Below are 23,352 nucleotides of genomic sequence, written 5' to 3'. Positions count from 1 at the left end.
TCTAGTCATTAATGGAGCCAGCATGTGACTGGACAATAAAACCAATCAGAGATCAAATATGTAATCAAGTTTTCATTAGTTAGACATGTGTTTGATTTGTTTCATTGAGATCAGTATTTAGAGTGAGAAGGAACTTCCTGGAATCTGGCCCCTGATTACTAGATTACATAATAGAAATATGCTGTTGCAAAATGTTAGGGAAAATTTGTTACTTTGCAAACCAATTGTACTGCACATCAAGAGAAATTTCCAGTATATCATCTATTATTAATAAAAATTATATGATTTAGAAAAATTATAACAACCACAACATTTATATTGAGCTTTAAGGATTACTTTAGTAGTGATGCCCCCCTGTTCATACAAAAAATTGTGTTCTCCACACTTTTCATAAATCAACTTATGTATATAATTTTCTTAGCTCATGTTTTATTTAAATTAAGAATTTGTTAAAATTTTATAACCATACAAACCTTAACTAACATACACTAATTGGTAAGATATGATAACATGTCTACAATAAAATAACAACAATGATATTAATGTGATGAGTGAACTGTTTTTTGTGTGTGTAAAGTTTCAAAAATATAGAATAATAATGAGAATGTTCCTTATTTTTTTAACTACCAGTGAAGATCAGCAATTTTTTTCATTATTAGCTAGAGCAGAAACCCCCTTTGAATGAATAAATTTTTAAAAGAATCTATTAAATGCTTATAATTTGCCAGATGCTGTACTAAGTCTTGGTGATAGAAAAGTGAGATACACCCTGTCCTCAAAGCACTTATATTCTAAAACAGTGGTTCTCAACCTTTCTAATGCCGTGACCCCGCAATACAGTTCCTCATGTTGCAGTGACCCCAAACCAAAAAATTATTTTGGTGGTTACTTCAAAACTGTAATTTTGCTACAGTTATGATTCGGAATGTAAATACCTGATATGCACTATGTATTCTCATTGCTACAAATCAAACATAATTTAAAGTGATTAATCACAAAACCAATAATTAATTATATGTTGAGAAATATTAATCCAGCAGGAGGCAGCCTGAGCGCTGGAGCGGGAGGTAAGTCCTGGCTGGGGAGGGGACCACAGATGCTGCCTTCTTCTTCCTGTTGTCTCCCTCCAGCTCGAGCTGAGGCTTCACTTTGCTGGGGTTACTTGGCTCCATTATCCGCTCTAGGAGTTATCAGCTCCAGGACTCGTTCTTAACCCCTCGGGAGCCAGTGCCTGGTTGCTCTCTCTGGGTCTCTGTTTGAGTCTGGTCTCCAGGCAACATGGTAAATCCATCACCCCTCATAGGGGGAGGGCTGCTGATAGGTAACTAATATTAGTACAATGTGCGGGCAGCAGGGTCCCCGTTCTTTCTGAGACCTTGCTGTAAATAGTGTGATTTCTCAGCTGCTAAAGCCATCAGAAACATGTATTTTCCGATGGCTTTAGGTGACCCCTGTGTTTTGTTCATTCAACCCCCACCGGGGTCGTGCCCCACAGGTTGAGAATCGCTGTTCTAAAAGAAGGAGGGAAAATATACTTTGTGAAGTTGGGTTTGAGGAAACTGAAGCTGGAAGAGGTTCAGTGACTTGCTTGGGTTCATTGGGCAGAATCTGAACTCAAGTTTTTCTGGCTCCAAGTCCAACTCTCCATCTACTGTGCCTCCTAGCCAGACATGTAGGATAAAATGAATGTTGCTTCTGTACATATGTCAAATGATCTAAAAGCAACCCTTAAAGTTCAATATAAAAGTTGTTATCATTATAATTTTCTTATATTGCATAATTTTTATTAATAATACATCTATTTTCCTGGAAATTTCTCTTGGCATGGTATTTTAGCAATTGCTTTGCAAAGTAATAAATTTTCCTAAACATTTTGCAATGGCATATTTCTATTATGTAATTAAATGAGCATCTTTTACTGTATTACTTGCAATGCAAGATGGGAAGATTTAGTTTCTCAATTAATTAATTAAAAAAGTATTCAAACAAATGGTCTTCTCTTCACACTGTATTTTCTGCAACCACAACCTTTTGAAGTGATTTTTGTATACAATTTGACAATCAGTTATGTTACTACATTCTGGTTCTATTTCTCCTATCAAATGTTTTAGCAACTCTTCAAATCACCTTATGTGATCTGAGTTATCATTTTTATGTCACAGACATTTGTCTCTTAAATTTCATCTTATTAGAACCATCTCAATAATTTAGCCTATCAATGATTCTTTTTATCATGATAATCACTATTCTTTTCAATTTTGTGTCATTTTCAATGTGGTAAGAATTCAATCTCTGTATTTATTGGATAAATTGATTTTTTAATACATTAAATAATACAGAGTCAAGCTCAGTTCCTGATGGCTTTCTATTGGAGACTGCCTTCTGTATGGACAGGGAAGCATTAATACTCTTCTTTGGGTCTGTCAATTCAACCCTCGTTGAGTCAGAATCCATTTAATTTTTTACTGTTATCTAGCCCGCTTCTCTTCATCTTTTCCATCAGAATGGCAAGAGTACCTTTTTCAAATGTTTTGCTAAAATGTAGGCAAAAGATATCTATGATATTTTCTGACCTAGCATTAAAATAAATGAATACATTTGCATTCAGGTCTTTTTAGAAGTCTCTTGTTTTTCTATAAAATGATGTGAAACATTAGATGTCAATTCCTCAATGGCTGCTTTCTATATATTCAGGGACATATTAACTAGAATTACTTTTAAAAGCCTTGCTTCTTGGCACTAGAGAAGATCATAGGCCCTCATGCTATTTCCTAAAAATGAAAATGATATTAATGTAATGAATTTTAGACTAGAGATGGACATGATCCTTCAAAGGTGTGGTAAAAAAGTATCCTAAAAAGGATATTGCATTGGGATATTAGGGGACTGGCATTCTAGTCCTGGCCCTTCCATTAACACATGTATCTGAATTTAGACAAGCACATCACCTCCAGATCCTTAGTTTTCTCATTTTTAAAATGATCAGATTGGACTAGATGAATAAAGTATTCTGCAAATCTTAAAGTGATTTATGAATATGTTAAGATAATATGTTGTTTTTGAATTTCCAAATCTATGACAAAGTAAGAAACATGAAATAGAAAATATCTTGAAGAATGTAAATTCCTTGAAGGTAGAAACTAAGATTATTTTTTATTTATATACTGAGTGCCTAGTACATAGGCCTTACATGTACTTGAAGCTCAGTCAATGCTTATTGACTGAAGAAAAGAATAAACCAACACTGAAACCCCAATTAAATATCTTGCTTTACAGATATCCCTCATTTCAAGTCAACCAAACATGCAAAAAACAAATATATCAACAATAAAACATTAACCTTTCATTTAGCATGAGAAGTCTCAAACCTAAGGAGCTTTTAAAGCAGTGTAGCATGATAGAATTCAAGCTTCTTGAAGGTAAAGACTTTCATTTTTCTCACCTAACCTGGTGCATAGTAGACACTTAAATGCTTGTTAATTGATTGATTGATCTTGTTTCCGTTGGGGCAGTGTGATATTATAACTTAGTTCTATGACTCACTGCTACAACTTGAATGCAACAGAAAACTCAAAAACCAATTGCATAATTCTGTCCTCATTGGTGGAGATTGATTATTCAGTGTTTCATGCCTGTTGTAAGGGGGAAAATTGGTGAGAGTTTGAGAGAAGAGGGAGCCTGATCTTTTGGTTTCTGGTTTTGAGAGAGAAGGTACACAGTTCATGACTCTTCTTAGTACGCTGAAGGGAGAGAAAGAGAATGCAAAGAAAATGATAGATAGAGGAAATGTCAACCTCAATCATAGTTCTCTACATAGCTGACTGCTTTAGAGACTTGGGGAAATTTCCCTTTGAGGGGAGATCTTATGTTCTCGTTCTCTTGGTTGAGTTATTTCCTCCCAGTGGGAGAACTCATTTACTCTGTCTGCTTCTGCTATATTATATATATATATATTTTTTTTTTCCCCCTCTATGTTCTTCCTCTGATTTCTGTTTTGCTATTGATTTGAGTGAATGAATTTATTGTCTGTTTCCTACATTTATTCTTTGTTAAACTGATATTTGGTGGGAAGGAGGTTAAGCCATGGATATATAGTTGGAGCTGTCCTTTCTTGTTATGGTATAGTAGTCAAAGAACGCAGCTTGAACCTAAAATTATTTCCCCTAGACTAACAATAATTAAGAGAGCAGTTAAATGTTCTAGCCTGGGTATCCCTCTCTACAAGAAAAGCAGAGTGACTACTCTCTGACTCCAACCTTCTACTTCTCCTTCTGGCAAGGGTCAAAGTTCTCCTTGGAGAAGGATGGAATGAGAAGACTCTCTATCCATTCTTGCCTTCCTTTCAGTCTCATTTGGACAGATCTATGTGGACACATATAATATAAATGGACCAAACAGTACACACAGCACTACAAGTACCCTATATAAGCAAAAGAAAAGAAGGGAAATAAAGTTCCATGACTGTCATATGAGATGAAGTAGGGATCCCTAGGCACTGGAGAGATTTCTATGGTCCAAGAGGAAAAAGGAGGCTGCCAATGGAAGTGATTAGTCCTTGTAGTCAGGAAAGTCTTCCCAGGGGAGATCACCATTGGAAATGTGTAATTAGAATTTTGAACCCTAGGACTTCATTTCCCAGAATCCTACTTTTGTTCCCACGTTGAGTCCTTATGTTTTGTAGATAAAAGTTTGTGTAATCCCGCCTTTTTTTTTTCCAGTCTGCTCTCTTCTCCACTTCACCCCCTCCCCCCCAACCGTTGTCAGGATAAACTTCTCTCTACTCATGGTTTTTACTTTCTTCTACTTCAAGTGATTATTAATAAATCTTATAAAATATAATACTTGGAGTAATTGGATATTAATTTTACTCTTATAGCAAAGTGTAATAGAAAGAATATCAGGTTTATAGTCAAAGAACCAGAATTCTTGTCGCGACTCTGTTTTTAGCAGTAACCTTTGTAACTTTGATCAAACTAATTAACCTCTATGTATCTGAATTTCTCAATTTGAAGAATATAAGGATAGGATTAGAAAAATCTTTAAAAGCCCCTCCAGCTCTAATTCCTATGATTATTATAATGAAATATCTGATGTAAGATATTGGGGAAAGGAGGTAATAAGAAGCAATTGTCAGGATGCATACATGGTAGCTTTCAGAGAGCCACTGGGTTTTTTTTTTTTACTCTCTAGCATATATTAAATAGGACTATTTTTTAAATTATATTTTATTTGATCATTTCCAAGCATTATTCATTAAAGACATAGATCATTTTCTTTTCCTCCCCCCCACCCCCCACAGCCGATGCGTAAATCCACTGGGCATTACATGTTTTCTTGATTTGAACCCATTGCTATGTTGATAATATTTGCATTAGAGTGTTCATTTAGAGTCTCTCCTCTGTCATGTCCCCTCAACCTCTGTATTCAGGCAGTTGCTTTTCCTCGGTGTCTCTACTCCCACAGTTAATCCTCTGCTTATGGATAGTGTTTTTCTCCTAGATCCCTGCAGATTGTTCAGGGACATTACACCGCCACTAATGGAGAAGTCCATTACGTTCGATTATACCACAGTGTGTTAGTCTCTGTGTACAATGTTCTCCTGGTTCTGCTCCTCTCGCTCTGCATCACTTCCTGGAGGTTGTTCCAGTCTCCATGGAATTCCTCCACTTTATTATTCCTTTTTGCACAATAGTATTCCATCACCAACATATACCACAGTTTGCTCAGCCATTACCCAATTGATGGGCATCCCCTCGTTTTCCAGTTTTTTGCCACCACAAAGAGCGCAGCTATGAATATTTTTGTACAAGTCTTTTTGTCCATTATCTCTTTGGGGTACAGACCCAGCAGTGCTATGGCTGGATCAAAGGGGAGACATTAAATAGGACTATTTAAAGTATTGTCAGAGCCAAAATTAATGATTCTGATGATTAATTGGCAAAATTAGTTCTGAAAAAGACAAAATGATATATATTCCTATATGTAACTATACATATTTAACTATATATAGTTTTGTATATATACATAGTTATATTCAATTAAATAAGTGTATATCTATCTAGATCTGCAACCAGACCCTAATATTATGAACTATAATATATCTATGTATAGACCTATGTAGTTATAACTAGATATAACTGTAGCAATATATATTTAGTTTTATATTCTAGTTATATCATATATTAAAAACTATATATTATATGTAGATATACTATATCTAGATTATATAATTATATCTAGATATAACTACATACATATATAGTTATATATCAAGGACCTATATGACATATAGATATCTTAATAGATATATCTATAGATCTAACTATATATATCAAGTACATAACATATATGATATGTAGATATCATATGATCATATATTGATATGTAAATATCTTAAATCTAAATATACTATTATATATCTATGGGTTTGTAGTGTGGAAGTGAGAAATATTACAGTAGTCACATCTAGATATCAAAGATATTTATAATATATGGTTATATATCTCTGATATATATGTATCCTGTAACAAGCTATATGTATCATATAGGCATGATATATGATTTAGGCATATAATATATAAGAACTATGCATGATATATGATTGCAGATTTATATCTAGATATAAATCTAGATATCTATAAATGTATAGTAGTTCAGAATATTGGGATAGTGTTGCAGGTATCAAGAAATTCCTGTATAAGTGATGTTTTGGGGATTCTATCTTGCTTTTGTGAAAGGGAATTCTTCGTTCTCTTTGTCTATTTTGAGCTAACACTTACTTAACCCCTCCTTAACACTTTGTTATCAAGTAAGAGAATTCACAAATCACTTACTTGGAGAGCTTCACCCTTTTAACCCAATTTATCAGAAACTTGTGAATCCTATGATGAGTTGACACATTCAGAGGCCTATGATAAGAGTTGACACCTTCAGAGGATAAGAAGTGGATCCCACAGACACTACCCCTTTGGACAGTGCTAGGGAATTTGGAAACTGTGATTGGCCCTTGTGAAGAGGGGAAGGGACAAGAAGTGACTCTAAAAAGTCCTGAATGTCTTCAGCTGGGAGTCCTCTTTGGCTTGAATCTTTGACTTAGAGCTTTGGCTGCTGACCTGACTCTTGGAGGTGACTTGGGACTTGGATCTTGGCTTTGACTCACAACCTTGGCTCTTGGACTGGCTCTTGGGTGAGCAAATAGTTGGCTTTCCTTTCCTGGATTCTGGAGAGAGATTAGTTCCAGAGAGGCCTTCCCCTCTTGGAGGAGACCATGTTGGTGGAACACCTGGTCCTCTGGTCAAGGGTTAACAAGCCTTACCAGGCTGAGCCAATCACCAGAGCAATGTTTAGTGTGATAGGCTAGACATCTTCTCCACCCTCTTTTTGTATTTCTCTATTTTTACTCTTTCCATCTCTTTGTAAATAAAAGCTATTAAAAGTCATTTAGACTTGAACTATAATACTTTAAACAGGCAACCACCATATTATTTTAGATTTATCATATATTTAGTCAAACCTTTAATTTAATTCCTTATACTTTGTTCCTATATGAGTGGTTGCATATTTTGCCCTGTGTATTGGTGTCTAGACAAGCAGGGATTCTTGGGCTAATGTGTGGTTCTGGGGATCAAGCTGGAACATGGGCCAAATTTCTCAGATCATGATTAAAACTATGTTGTATGACAGGGAATGAATGACTCTATGCTCTGCTAACTAATAAGGACTGAAAAGTATCTGATTGAAATTTTCCCTGGTTTTGCCATAAGAGGGAGTGCTAAGCTGGGAAGATAGTCTATGACAAACTTGACTTAGTTTTCTGAAGATATATTAATACTTTGGGAGTGTTACAATCTCTATTATGGTATGAGATTAACCAACATCTTACTAGTTTTTTCCCCACTGAAAGCTCTCAAATCTATTTGATGACTTTCCCCAATAATTATAACATCTTGTATTTTATGAGGAACAAATAATATTTGCTTTGAGGAGAATTTATTTTATAGCCAATTTGGTTCTCCCACCCAATAAAGCATGGTGTACTTGTATTTATTTCATGTGATTGGGGATTAAAAAAATGCCATATGGAGCTTTGCATGAAGTGATACTGCTGTTTTTGATGCTTCCAAAGTGAAATAACTTCCACCAGAAATCTAGAAATAGTCACTGTCATCTATCTAGCATTTTAAGGCTGATAAGGCACTTTTCTCTACTATGTGCAATGTTATTTTCATTTACAGATGAATAAACTATGGCTATGGTGCTTAAGTGAATTGTCCACACTCATTTATGTAACATGCTTTTTGTCCTGCCCATAGGGGACAGTAAATCAAGAGACTGGGATATTTGTGAGGGTGAAGAAGCAAGGGACAGAGACTAACAGCTGAATGGACTATTTACATAGGCACCAAATTCTGGAGTCTACATTAAAGGGCTTTTGAGGAGAAAGCTGAGGAAACCATCATGAGGAGGATGCCATCTTTGTGGGTAGTACATGAGATATCATGTTAGACTTGCTGTGAAATGGAGCAGGTTTCCCTACAGGACTGTTTAAAGAGAATCAATGGGGGAGTTATGATTGACCTGTGGGATGCTGACCCAAAGATAGCCAGGTGGAGAGAGAGTAATGTGCTTGCTCTTCCTCTTTTTCTTTAACCTCTTTTTGCATGCTAGAGAAAAGTCTGTTGCCTTGGTACTGGTCAAAATCCCTCTACCTCTTGTTCTCATTGTCCTGTTTAGACTATTTGAAAAGAATGGTTGGGATTTGGAGGGTGTCACTCTTTTTCTGAATGTTTAACATAGTATAGTGGTCCAACTTCTGATTACTTTGTCAGTTTGGGGGTGGGGGGAATGGGAACTCCAAACTCTATAACCAAGGCTTGACTTTTTTCCCCACTTAAAGCTAATTCCACAATGAACACATGTAGTGAATTGCAAATACATTTATCCAAATAGGTAGAAAAAGAGAAATGGAAGAAAGTATATATAAAAAGGTATATACTAGGCAATACAGAGTAAGGGAACTCTCTCATTGAGAGTGAAGTAACTCAGCACCACTGGAAGACAGTCCTTGATATCACATCAAGGAAAGTCTCCCAAAATCTCTAGAGAAGAGAGCTAGAGAGAAGGACTTAATGAAGTCTTTTGCCATCCCAGAATCTTCTTCAGCAACCTGAAATGGGGATTGCCTCTTCCAAATGCCTTTCCTGGAGCTGGAAACTAGAAGCATCCAAAGAAACTTGGCTCAATAAAATATATCAATAAAAATTAAAAATGTAAAAGAAAATAAAAGGTTCCATTCTTAATACTGTGGTTAATTCACACTAAGAGATTTTTTTTTTGGTAAATTGCTTTGTCTCTTTCATTTGCCAAGATTCAACTTAATTCTGTAGACATTTATTAAGCAGCTACTATGTGCAAACACTGTGGTTAGGTACTGGGAATACAAAGGTGAAAAATGGATCACTGCCGTCAAGAAGCTTATTATTTAGAGAGAGGGATAACATGTTCATACAAACATAACAAAGTTAGAATGAGAAAAGTACATGGGAGAGGTCCAGTACAGGGGCATGATAGATTGGAATAGCTCTAAATTATTTGAGGGAATGATCCAGGAAGGTTTCAGGGGTATGATGATACCCTAAATGTGCACTGAAAGAGAATTCAGCAAGTCAAGATATAAGAGGAATCCATTTCAAGGATGGGGGAAAGGGTATTGTAAGTGAATGGAGGAAAGAGAGAGCATAAGAATGGGAGAAATCTCCCCTATTAGACTGTGAGTTTCTTAAGAGTAGGGACTATTTTTTGAGGAGATTAGGAGATAATTTTTTGTATCTCTAGAATTAGTACAGTGCCTGGAACAATGGTAGGACCTAACTAAGAGCCTAGTCTAGCTAAAATATAGAGTGCACAATTTTCTTCTCTGGGAGCATTAGCCTTCTAAAATTCCTGCTCTCTCTCTCATATTCAATTTACTGACTCCTTCAATGTTGTTCTCTCTCTCTCTCTCTCTTTCTCTCTCTCTCTCTCTTTCTCTCTCTCTCTCTCTCTCTCTCTGTATATATATATATATATATGTATGTATACATATATGTATATATGTTCTTACCCTTCTTAAAAAAAGCCTTCAGGGGGCAGCTGGGTAGCTCAGTGGATTGAGAGCCAAGCCTAGAGAAGGGAGGTCCTGGGTTTAACTCTAGCTTCAGACAGTTCCTAGCTGTGTGACCCTGGGTGAGCCACTTAACCCCCATTGCCTAGCCCTTACCACACTTTTGCCTTGGAACCATTACACAGTATTGTTTCCAAGACAGAAGGTAAGAGTTAAAAAAAAAACCCTTCACTTGATCTTGCCATTCACTCATGCTATGGTTCTTTATCTCTTTTTGTCCACAGCCAAACCCTTTAAAAAAGTTATGATTTTTGCCACCCACTCACATCTTAATGCCTTATAAAATGACTTCCAGACTTACTGTTCAACTGAAACTGCTGTGATATCCAACATTACCAAAGATTTCAACTGTTAAATCAAATTATTTTTCCTCAGCCTTTGATCTAATTTATTTCTCTAGAACTTTTGAGTCTGTTAATCAATTTCTTCTGGATATTCTCTACTTCGTTGGATTCCATGATATGGCTCTTGCCTGGGAGGCAAACTAGTGTAGTGGAAAGGATGTTATATTTGGAGTCAGAAAGCCTAGGCTTGAATATTATTTCTTCCACAACACTGGGCAAGTCACTTCATACCCCTGGGTCTTAGTTTCATCACCTGTAAATTGAGAGAATGAGACTAGATGACCTCTAAGTTTCTTTCTGACTCTAACCCTATGATCCTATGATCCTCCTACTTTTATGAATACTCATTTTTTACTGGATTATTATCCACCTCTCTCATCTAATCAGGGATATTTCCTAAAAAGTCTTGGGTTCTTTTAAAATTCCCCTTTTTTGGTGAACTCCAACTTTTATGGGTACAATTAAGATTTGTGCTCAAATGACTTCTACATCTATTTATCTAGACCTATTCTCTCTCCTAAATTTTAAGTTGAAAATATCACCTTTCTTCGTTACTCGGGTTCACAACCTTGGAATCAGAGGTTACTAGATGAATAATTGGAAGGAAATAAGAGATCCTACAGATAAAACTCTCCTGTCCCCCCAATTTAGATATTTAAAAATGGAGGCATGGAGAAACTAAATGATTTGCTATGTATCATTTGTCTGAGGCAGGATTTGAACTCTACTCTTCCTGACTCAATCCAGGGCCTTATCCACCACACCATATTTACTGCCCCTTCTTTCATCTCCATATCTGATCGTTTTCTTTGTGTAGATTTTACCTTCATAACTTCTGTCATATCTACACTCTTCTCTCCACTTACATTTCATTATCTCCAATTAAAGAAAAATTTTATCTTTTTTTCATAGTATCAGAATTTCTGTTTCCTTTCTCTTACTTCTTCCCAGAGAGTCATCATGTAACAAATTATATTTTTAAGAAAAAAAGAGGAAGAAGTGTGTGTATGTGTGAGTAAAATCAATTAAGACACTAAAAAGTATGAATATGTAATGTATGTATATGTATATGTATGTGTATATATACATACAAAATGCTCCATACTCATCTATCTTCCACCTTTGCAGAGGATTGGAGTGGGTATGTCTTTTCATATATCTCTGGGGCCATGCTTATACTTTATAGTTTTTCAAAATTTACTTTTACTTGTTTTGTTGTTGTTCTTTCAATTTATGTTCTTATATTCAATCCAGTGGATTGAGAGCCAGGCCTAGAGACAGGAGGTCCTAGGTTCAAATCTGGCCTCAGATACTTCCCAGCTGTGTGACCCTGGGCAAGTCACTTAACCCCCATTCTTGCCACTCTTCTGCTTTGGAACCAATATACAATATTGATTCCAAGATAGAAGGTAAGGGTTTAAAAATAACCTGTTAATTAATTTTGGCAGTATTTTAATTTTTATCAAATTGGTGAAACAGTTACTAGCACTGAATGATATTTCATCTCTTTAAGTTGTTCTTTGTTTAATTTAATTAATTTATTTGTTTTTTACATTCAATGGTAATTTTATTATAGAGGATGGGAAAATATTATGAATAATAAGATAAGAGCAAGAAAAGATACAGGGAAAATCAGTTTACAGAAAGTTTGACCCAGGAGTCAATGAAACCAGATAATCCTAAGAACACTTAATACTAAAACTGAAAGGACAGTAGACCAAAAATGGTTATTCCTGTCCTAATACAAGAACAGGTCCATTTGATGTAAAGATGAATCCTAATTATTCTTTTTTAAAATTATTTATTTATTTACTCAATTACTCAATTAATTAATATTGATTTATTTAATTATATTTTCCATTTGAATTAGTTTATTTAGTCAATTTAGAACATTATTCCTTGGTTACAATAATCACATTATTTCTCTCTCTTCCCTCCACCCACCCTTTCCACAGCCCACGTGTAATTTCTTTTTCTTTTCTTTTTTTAATTTTAAACATTATTTTATTTGGTCATTTTCAAACATTCATTGGAAACAAAGATCATTTTCTCGCCTCACCTTCTCCCACCGCCACCCCTCCCATAGCCAATGTACGATTCCACTGGTTATCATGCGTCCTTGGTCCAAACCCATTTCCATGGTGTTGGTATTTGCATTAGGGTGTTCATTAGAGTCTCTCCTCAGTCATATCTCCTCAACCCCTGTAGTCAAGCAGTTGCCTTTCCTTGCTGTTTTTACTCCCACAGTTTGTTCTCTGCTTGTGGATAGTGTTTTTTCTCATAGATTCCTCCTAGTTGTTCAGGATCACTGCATTACCACTAATGGAAAAGTCCATTATGTTTGATTATACCACAGTGTATCAGTCTCTGTGTACAATGTTTTCCTGGTTCTTCTCCTTTCCCTCTGCATCACTTCTTGGAGGTTGTTCCAGTCTCCATGGAATTCCTCCACTTTATTATTCCTTTTAGCACAATAGTATTCCATCACCAACATATACCCCAATTTGTTCAGCCATTCTCCAATTGAAGGGCATCCCCTCATTTTCCAATTTTTTGCCACCACAAAGAGCGCAGCTATGAATATTCTTGTACATGTCTTTTTCCTTATGATCTCTTTGGGGTACAAACCCAGCAGTGCTATGGCTGGATCAAAGGGCAGACAGTCTTTTAGCACCCTTTGGGCAGAGTTCCAAATTGTCCTCCAGAATGGTTGAATCAATTCACAATTCCACTAGCACTGCATTAATGTCCCAACTGTGCCACATCCCCTGCAGCATTCATTACTTTCCTTTGCTGTCATGTTAGCCAATCTGCTAGGTGTCAGAGTTGTTTTGATTTGCATTTCTCTGATTATCAGAGATTTAGAATACTTTTTCCATGTGCTTTTTAGTAGTTTTGATTTCTTTAACTGAAAATTGTCTATTCATGTCCCTTGCCCATTTATCAATTGGAGATTGGCTTGATTTTTTGTACAATTGGTTTAGCTCTTTATAAATTTGAGTAATTAGACCTTTGTCAGAGGTTTTTGTAATGAAGATTGTTTCCCAATTTGTTGCTTCCCTTCTAATTTTGGATGCATTCATTTTGTTTGTACAAAACCTTTTTAATTTGATGTAATCAAAATTATTGATTTTATATTTTGTGATTTTTCTAGCTCTTGCTTGGTTTTAAAGTCTTTCCTTTCTCATAGATCTGACAAGTATAGTATTCTGTGTTCACCTAATTTGCTTATAGTTTCCCTTTTTATATTCAGGTCATTCGCCCATTCTGAGTTTATCTTGGTGTAGGGTGTGAGGTGTTGATCCAAACCTAATCTCTCCCACACTGTCTTCCAGTTTTCCCAGCAGTTTTTATCAAATAGTGGGTTTTGGTCCACTTGGATCTTTGGGCTTATCATAGACTGTTTTGCTGAGGTCATTTACCCTGAGTCTATTCCACTGATCCTCCTTTCTGTCTCTTAGCCAGTACCACATTATTTTGATGACCACTGCTTTATAGTATAGTTTGAGATCTGGGATTGCAAGTCCTCCTTCCTTTGCATTTTTTTCATGATTTCCTTGGATATCCTTGATCTTTTGTTCTTCCAAATGAACTTTGTTATATGTTTTCTAATTCAGTAAAAAAATTTTTTGGTAGTTTAATAGGTAAATTAATTTGGGTAGGATTGTCATTTTTATTTTTAGCTCATCCTACCCATGAGCAACCAATGTTTTTCCAATTGTTTAGATCTAGTTTTAATTGTGCGGAGAGTGTTTTGTAATTGTGTTCATATAGTTCCGGTATTTTACTCGGCAGATAGATTCCTAAGTATTTTATATTGTCTAGGGTGGTTTTAAATGGGATTTCTCTTTCTAATTCTTGCTGCTGAAATGGGTTGGAGATATATAGAAATGCTGATGACTTATGCGGGTTTATTTTGTATCCTGCAACTTTGCTAAAGTTGTTGATTATTTTGAGTAACTTTTTGGTTAATTCTCTAGGATTCCTTAAGTAGACCATCATAGCATCTGCAAAGAGTGATAGCTTGGTCTCCTCCTTGCCTATTTTAATACCTTCAATTTCTTTTTCTTCTATAATTGCCACTGCTAGTGTTTCTAGTACAATGTTAAATAATAGAGGTGATAATGGTCATCCTTGTTTGACTCCTGATCTTATTGGGAAGGCTTCTAGTTTATCCCCATTGCAGATGATGTTTGCTGATGGTTTTAGATATATACTGTTTATTATTTTTGGGAAAGGCCCTTCTATTCCTATACTTTCTAGTGTTTTCAATAGGAATGGGTGTTGTATTTTATCCAAGGCTTTTTCTGCATCTATTGAGGTAATCATGTGATTTTTGTCAGTTTGCTTGTTAATGTGGTCAATTATGTGGATGGTTTTCCTAATATTGAACCATCCTTGAATTCCTGGTATGAATCCTATCTGGTCATAGTGAATAACCCTTGTGATGACTTGCTGGTGTCTTTGTGCTAGTATCCTATTTAAGATTTTTGCATCTATATTCATTAAGGAGATTGATCTATAGTTTTCTTTCTCTGTTTTTGACCTGCCTGGCTTTGGGATCAGTACCATATTTATGTTGTAAAATGAATTTGGTAGAACTCCTTCTTGGCTTATTCTGTCAAATAGTTTGTATAATATTGGGATTAGTTGTTCTTTCAATGTTTGATGGAATTCATTTGTGAATCCATCAGGACCTGGGATTTTTTCTTAGGGAGTTCTCTGATGGCTTGTTCAATTTCTTTTTCTGATATGGGGTTATTTAGGTAATCTATTTCTTCCTCTGTTAGTCTAGGCAATTTATATTTTTGTAAGTATTCATCCATATCACCTAGATTGTCATATTTGTTGCCATATAATTGGGCATAATAGTTTTTAGTGATTGCCTTAATTTCCTCTTCATTAGAGGTGAGGTCTCCCTTTTCATCTTGGATACTATCAATTTGGTTTTCTTCTTTCCTTTTTTTAATTAGACTTACCAGTACTTTGTCTATTTTATTTGTTTGTTCAAAGTACCAGCTTCTAGTCTTATTTATTAAATCAATAGTTCTTTGACTTTCAATTTTATTAATTTCTCCTTTGATTTTTAGGATCTCTAATTTAGCCTTCATCTGAGGATTTTTAATTTGTTCACTTTCTAATTTTTTAATTTGCATGCCCAAGTCATTGACTTCTGCCCTCCCTAATTTGTTGATATATGAACTCAACGATATAAATTTCCCACTGAGTACTGCTTTGGCTGCATTCCATAGGTTTTGAAAGGATGCCTCATCATTGTCATTTTCTTCAATGAAGTTATTAATTGTTTCTATGATTTGTTCTTTAACTAACTGGTTTTGGAAAATCGTATTGTTTAATTTCCAGTTAATTTTTGGTTTACCTCTCCATGTGCCCATACTAATTATTATTTTCTTTGCATTGTGATATGAGAAGGTTGAATTTATTATTTCTGCTCTTTTTCACTTGTTTCCAATGTTTTTATGCCCTAATACATGGTCAATTTTTGTGAATGTACCATGTGCCACTAAAAAGAAGGTGTATTCCTTTTTGTCCCTATTTATTTTTCTCCACATATCTACTAACTCTAATTTTTCTAAGATTTCATTTACTTCTCTTACCTCTTTCTTATTTATTTTTTGGTTTGATTTATCTAGTTCGGATAGAGGAAGGTTCAGGTCTCCCACTAGTATAGTTTTTCTATCCATTTCATCCTTGAGCTACACTAGTTTCTCCTTTAGAAATTTGGATGCTATGCCATTTGGTGCATACATGCAGAGTACTGATATTTCCTCATTGTCTATACTGCCTTTTATCAGGATGTAATTACCTTCCCTATCTCTTTTAACTAGATTTATTTTTGCTTTGGCTTTGTCAGATATCATGATTATGACTCCTGCCTTCTTTTTATCAGTTGATGCCCAATAGATTTGGCTCCATCCTTACTTTCACCCTATGTGTATCTACCTTCCTCATGTGTGTTTCTTGTGGACAGCATATGGTAGGATTTTGGGTTCTAATTCACTCTGCTATTCACTTGTGTTTTATGGGTGAGTTCATCCCATTCACATTCAGAATTATGATTATTAGCTGTGTATTGCCCAGCATATTGATTTCTATTCCTGGTCCTGCCTTTTCTTCTTTCACGATTTCCTTCTACACCAATGTTTGTTTTTAGTCAATCCCCCTAGTTCCCACCCTTATTTTACTTCCCTTTCCACCCCTTCCCTTCTTAACCCCCCACCCTTATTTGCCTTGGAGTCTTTCTAAAACTATCCCCCACCTTCTCCCTCCCTTGTACTGCTTCCCTCCCCACCTGTCCGTTTGTTACTCTTCTACTCCCCTATAAGAGGCAAATCTATTCTCTGCCCCAATGGATTGAATTGTTCTTCCCTCTTTGGGTCAATTTCACTGCATGTAATAGTTGAGTATTTCCTATCTCTAACCTCTTTACCCTCCCAGTGTATTGATGTTCTACCCCCTCCCACCATGAGCTTCTTTGTGACATATAAATTTACCCCCTTTTGTTTCTTTTCCCATTTCTTTTAGTATTAACCTCTTTTTTAGCTCTAGTTGTATAATGTATATATATATACACACACATGTATATGTATTTGTGCAAACATATATCTATATACCTATTTATGTCTTGTCCTTTCATCCTATACAGTTTGTCACTGTTCCTTTTAAGTGTAATATTCTAGCTGCCCAGTTGAAAATAACAATTTTTAAGAGTTACCAATGACCTCTTTTCTTATAGGGATACATATAATTTTAACATATTGAGTCTCTTTAAAAAAAAGTGTTTTGTTTCGTTTTTCTCTTTTCTTCCCCTCTTTTTTTAATTACCTTTTGATGATTCTCTTGAGTTCTGTGCTTGGGCATCAAATTTTCGGTTAAGGTCTGGTCTTTTCTTTACAAATTCTTGGAATTCTTCTATTTTGTTGAATGACCATACTTTCCCCTGTAAGAATATAGTCAGTTTTTCTGGTTAGTTGATTCTTGGTTGTAGACCTAGTTCCCTTGCTTTCCAGAATATCATATTCCTTGCCTTTTGATCTTTCAGTGTGGATGCAGCCAGATCGTGCATTGTCCTCACTGTGATTCCATGGTATCTGAATGACTTTTTCTTGGCAGCTTGTAATATCTTTTTTTTTTTTTGGTCTGATAGTTCTTGAATTTGGCTATAACATTCCTGGGTGTTGTCAGTTGGGGATTAAGTACAGGAGGTGATCTGTGGATCCTTACAATCTCCACTTTTCCCTCTTGTTCTAGAATATTGGCACAGTTTTCTTGAATAATTTTCTGTAGTATTATGTCCAGGCTTTTTCATTTGTCATGGTCTTCTGGTAAGCCAATGATTCTTAAATTTTCTCTCCTTGAATGATTTTCTAAATCCTGTTTTGTGAATGAGATACTTCATATTTTCCTCAATTTTTTTATTCTTTTGGTTTTGTTGTATATTGTTCTGCTGCCTTGTGAGGTCACTTAATTCTAGTTGTTGTATTCTGGTTCTTAAAGACTGAATTTTATCCCTAGCTTTTTGGTCATCCTCCTTCTGGTCTGATTTTCTTTGGAGGTCATCTTTCATTCTCTTTACCTCATATCTCATCTCCTTTGCCTCATTTTCAAGCTGGTTGATTTTGGCTTTCAAGACACTATTTTCTGTTTCTAGATGTTTTATCTTAGTTTTTAAATTCTTTTCCCAATTGTCTTTAGCCTCTCTTAATTGTGCTGTGAATTTCATTTTGAGTCCTTCCAAAGCCTGTATCCAATTTGATGGGATTTCTGTTTTATTACTTGCCTCCTCCTGTGTATTTTTTGTTCTTGGTTCATTATCTGTGCAGAACCTGTCAATTGTAATTTCTTTCTTCTTTTTCTGTTGTTTGCTCATATTTACCCCTTCTTTGCTCCCTGTATTTGTTTGTGCTCTTGCTCCTCTCATATTTTGGTTTTGGGGCTGTCAGTCTCCCCTCTTGGAGCTTTGTCATATCTCTCAGTGCAGTCTCTAGGGGAGGAGTGTTGAAGCTTGAGCTTCCCTGTCCTCTGGAGGATTTTGATTGGATTAAAGTCCAGCAGTCAGTGAGGGAAAGGTGTTGGGATTTGGGCCTCCCAGAGCTCTGAAGACTTTTGATGGGATTAAGTTCAGTTGGGTTGGGCTGGATGTGCCCTGAGGCCAAAACTTCCTGGAGCAACATGGAGGGTGTCAGCCATTTTTACCAGACTGCCTGCTCTTTGCTCCCTCTCCAGCTGCTTCCCCCCTGCCTGTGTTTGATGCTCTGAGCCTGGCATAGCCCTGCCCACAAGATACACCCTCTAGATCAGCACCTTTGCCCGCCCAGAGGTTCCTGCTGCCACTGGAGGCTTGACACTCTGGGTGGGGAGGAGGGGTCCTGGGACCTTCCCTCTGCCTTCCCCCTGAGAGTGTTCTAAGATTCCTGCTTTTGGGGCGGGGCATACCTTTTGAATTGAGTGCAGCAGGAGAGTTCCCCAGCCCTGTCTTGTTGTTAGGTTTGATTTTCAGTTCCCTAGGAGCATTCAGTTTGTGATTGTTAAGGAAGGATTTTCAGAGGTCTGAATTATTGCTGCTCCTAAGCCACCATCTTGTCTCCACCTCTGTTCTTTATTTTATTAAGTAACATTTTGTAATTTTATCTATCCCAAAATTTTATGCACTTTTATAGATTTATTCCCAAATATTTTATGAACTTTATAGTTATTTTGAAAGTGAATTCCCTTTTTTATTGTCTCTTGGACATTGTTAGTATTATCTAGAAATGTTACTGATTTTTTGGTTTTTCTTTGTAGCATGAAATTTTGCTTTAGCTACTAAGAGGTTTCAGTTAATATCTTTGCTGATTCCTTAGGATGTTCTAAGTAAACCATGATGTGATCAGGAAATAGGAACAATTATCTCCTGTTTGCCTATCTTTATACATTTAACTTTTTTCTCTTATCTTATTTCTATCATTTCTAGAACTGTATCAAATAATTGTGGGGAAAATGATCATCCTTCTGCATTTAGTGGGAAAGCTTCTAGTATATTTCCCTAGTATATGATGCTCATTTTTGGATTTAGAGCAACACTTTTCATGATTTTAAATTCAGTAGTCCTTTAATTGGCCTCTCAGTTTACAGTTTTCCCCCTCTTTAATCCACAACTTCCAAAATAATTTCCCTAAATCTGATAAAGTCTCTTCCTTGCTCAAAAATATATGTTAGTTCCTTATCACTTATATGATCAAATACAAAATTCTCAGGTTGGCACAAATTAATTCTCCCCTACTTTTTTTAGACTTATTTCATCTTACCCTGCCTCAGTCTCCATGACAGTCTAATATGACTACTAGTTGTTCTTCCATGACAATCCATCTCCTTTCTCTCTTTTTGTAGGCTTTCCTCTATTCTTCAAATATAACCTCTTCTCATCCATTCCTCTTAGACTCTTTAGCTTTAAAAACAAAACAAAACAAAACTCCCAGTTCTATTCTCTTTCCACACAATTCTTCATGTGCTAATAAACAAATTTATTTACAAAAAGAAACAAAAGGAAATTATTTAAAATTTCATTTATTAGATATTTTTGTCATTCAAAACAGCATGATGGAGTATACATGTATAGACTATCTTAAAAGTTCAATAATAGCCAGTAGTTCTATTTAATTGCTTGAATCCAGCTTTCTTAAAACTAGAATATTAAAAAATCTCATCTCAACAAAATTATTTAATAGATTGATAAAAAAAGTGGTAAGAGTGTGTGCATAAATAGTTTCAGACCTGCATTATAAAAATTTGTAATTTCTATCTACATGCTCACTGAAGGCTGGTGACTTCTCTAAAGTACTATTTAAAGTTGGGGAAAAAGACTGCATTTCCTCATAATATAGCATTAACTGATTGGTGCTGGAACACTCATAGAGGTCCATTTGTCATACACAAGAATGACAAATAGATTCATTATAGTAATTGCTATGGCAACATGTAAAAAATTTTCATTTTTGTGGAACATAATATATAATGTGTAAAAGACTTTTCTCCAAACTTGTTACCATGAAAAATTGTATTCATTCTGTAGAATATTACCAATATCCAATACTACTTACTTTAAACATTTAATATTCTTGAAAGTAAAACCAAACCAAACCCCCATAAGACCAGTGTTCCACCCAATACAAACATTCATTGAATGCAGATTTAAGTGAGTGCATGTTGTCTTGGATTATACTCCAAGGCCATATTCACACTGGTTCACTTGGGGTCCTGGTCCCATTTGGGAATACCCTGGCCCTATCTGGAAGTCCCCACTGCTTTGCCAACTGGCATATTTTCGTATACCTGTTACTATTACTGAGGGTCCATCAGCATGAAATTCTTACATACAGTCCTGTTGTACCTCTTTTCTTACCTTGATCTGTATACTTTAAAAATGACTTATAATTAATAAAAATATGAAAATACAAGATCTGTGCAAAATAGAAAAGCCTGTACATATAGTAACAGTTGTCATATGCCAAAGGGAAAAAAAAATAAGAAAGGTCTATAAAGCCCCCTGAGTCAGTAAACTTGCAAAAGTGAGGAGGGAAGGTGCTCCAAATTCTTTCTACACACCAGTGAAATATTTTAAACTCTTCAGCATTCAATTGCTTTTTTTTTTCCAAGATGGGAGAGAGATTGTGCAGTTTTTCAGTTATTTAGTTGCTATGGCATGTCATCCAATTTAGAAAATGTTTCTTAATATTCAATTTCATTCAAATCTTCAGAAAATCCTGATGACTGCTGAGTCATATCTTCTATTTCTATGAAAGAAAAGTAAAAGTGAATTATAATTATTTCTTCTATTGAAAAAGAGAAACACCTTATAAACCAGTCTTTGATCAGTTAGTAAACTACATTTTTAACAAGCTTGTAAAATTAGGGAAAATAAACAAATTTTACCTGTACAGGGTCCTGCCTGGAATTTAATATCATCAACAGCAATATCACTTCTTATTGACACACCTCGAATAGCTTCAAAAACAATCTGAAAAACAATTCATATTGAATTTTAGAATAGTGTGGCTTTTTTATAAAGAGAAAACTCATTGGGATTTGATAGAACATATTTAATATGGTTGCTGACATACTTTCAGTGTAACAGATAGATAACATGCATGTTTCATTGATATCTATACAGTGTCAAGAGATCTAGAGGCAGGCAAGCAGGAGGTTAATAAGACCTCTGATGGTAGATTTATGGGAGGACATGGTCTACAGTCACAAAGGATAGACAGTTATGGATTAGTTGTTATCTGGAATGGAATATCTTTATCAAAGAGACAACATCCAAAGGAGCATTAATTAGGAAAGATACATATGCAAATGGACAAACTAAGTAGAATTAAATTAACTAAATAGCCAACAGTATATTTGTCATGCTGGACACTATGACAATAGAACTGGAGTCTCCAGAAGAAAGGAGAATCAGTTTCACTACTCTAAAGATTTTGAGAACAAAATTGATCTGATACCCAGTTCTAAAAATGGAAAATATAAAGGACTGAGTTATTTTGGCATCAATAAGCCTTCTAAGACAATGTCTAGTGAACCAATTAATACCTCAGGGAGGTTGATGGCTAGCAAATCCGTCTCAGTGAAGATATGGAGTCTACACAGTAATGAGCAACTGTCTCCCATTTGGATTTGTTTATAATTTGAATCAAGCATTTCAAAAGGAATATAAATTGGGCAATTAATAAAACCTTTTAAATTGTCTTGAAATTAATGTCAAAAGAGTTTTAATGACAGATCCATGTAGAGTAGCCACAGTGAAAAACAAAACCCCCCAAATAATACAAACAAAAACTCTGAAAATATTCTACTGATCTGGGATCATAGGAAATAGAAAAAGAAGGGAGTAAAGGGTAAGGTGTTTATAAACCATGAAGATAAGATAGTAATGGGAGAAGAGGGAAAGTAAGGGTTTTCCTTGGAAAAAAATGAAGAGGATTTTTGATCTATAAAATTGTGGTGGCAGAAGAAATTAGCTAAGTTACTAGACAAAGTTACAGCTTAGAGAGTCTGTGATTAGGCCTGAAAGATCAGGCATCTGTAGTCATGGTAAATCAAAATGGATAACAAACAAGGAAATTAAAATTTCTGTGAGCTGAGAATTTATTTACAGTCCCTAAGGAATAGCATTAAAGAGAAGAGGAAAAGGAAAACCCCTTAGAAGGAGGCAGATGCAACTCTGGGGAAAATCAAAAGGAAAAGAATGACAGTTACTAATCCACTGAGAGTCAGCATCTCTGTAGTGTTAGCATCACTATTTGGTTATTAAGTTTGGAATTTAGGGAGTTGTGTTACCTAATTTTTAGTTCTTGTGATAATTTACTATAATGGATGCATGCTCAAACAATTTGGAGCCTCCCAGGAGACATCTTTCTGAAATATGGTTCAAAGTGGTAACAGGCTAATGACCACTTAGCTGTAAGCATAGCTATATCATGTCATCCTTTGGGCACCCTCTGTGACCTTGAATTCCAGGGAAGCTTTTGGAAGTCCAAGGCCTGCCACAGTGCTTTAGATCCTAAACAGATAAGATTGTAGAAAACACTCTTTGTAGAGGTGACCTAGGAAGGGAATAGATCCAATTTTTTTTTTTTTTTTGCAAATTTACAGTGATGCATTCTAAGGGATCTTATGTCACCTCTTTGAACTCCCTGGACTAGTTAGGTAATCTCTAAGCAAGTTCCCTTAGGAATATTTTGATCTCTGTATTATTGATCTCTGTTTATTGTACATTCCTTTCCTTTGTTTTAATCCCCTAGAGTAGGGGAGTATTAGGATAAGATAATTGAGTGTAGGCTGTTT

The 23,352-nt window shown here is 35.5% G+C and overlaps 1 protein-coding gene and 1 long non-coding RNA gene across 3 annotated transcripts in view; one reads left to right on the top strand and one right to left on the bottom strand.

The window, feature by feature from the left end:
• LOC103101507 (uncharacterized) overlaps positions 1–23,352 on the top strand; it is a 142,478-nt gene that overhangs the window by 44,845 nt on the left and 74,281 nt on the right. The gene's annotated exons all lie outside the window — the stretch shown is intronic.
• The window catches only part of MAMDC2 (MAM domain containing 2), a 239,786-nt gene continuing 236,491 nt past the window's right edge, over positions 20,058–23,352 (bottom strand). The window contains exons 13-14 of the mRNA XM_001365384.4: positions 21,439–21,523; positions 20,058–21,299 (exon numbers count right to left, since the gene is read on the bottom strand). Coding sequence (XP_001365421.1) covers positions 21,235–21,299; positions 21,439–21,523 — 150 coding nt within the window. The 3' untranslated portion in view covers positions 20,058–21,234. The remainder of the gene's footprint in view (positions 21,300–21,438; positions 21,524–23,352) is intronic.

Source organism: Monodelphis domestica, chromosome 7, assembly GCF_027887165.1.
Source record: "Monodelphis domestica isolate mMonDom1 chromosome 7, mMonDom1.pri, whole genome shotgun sequence".
Taxonomy (NCBI): Eukaryota; Metazoa; Chordata; class Mammalia; order Didelphimorphia; family Didelphidae; genus Monodelphis; species Monodelphis domestica.
Note: the sequence above shows the minus strand (reverse complement) of the source record. Positions and strands in the feature narration are given on the sequence as shown.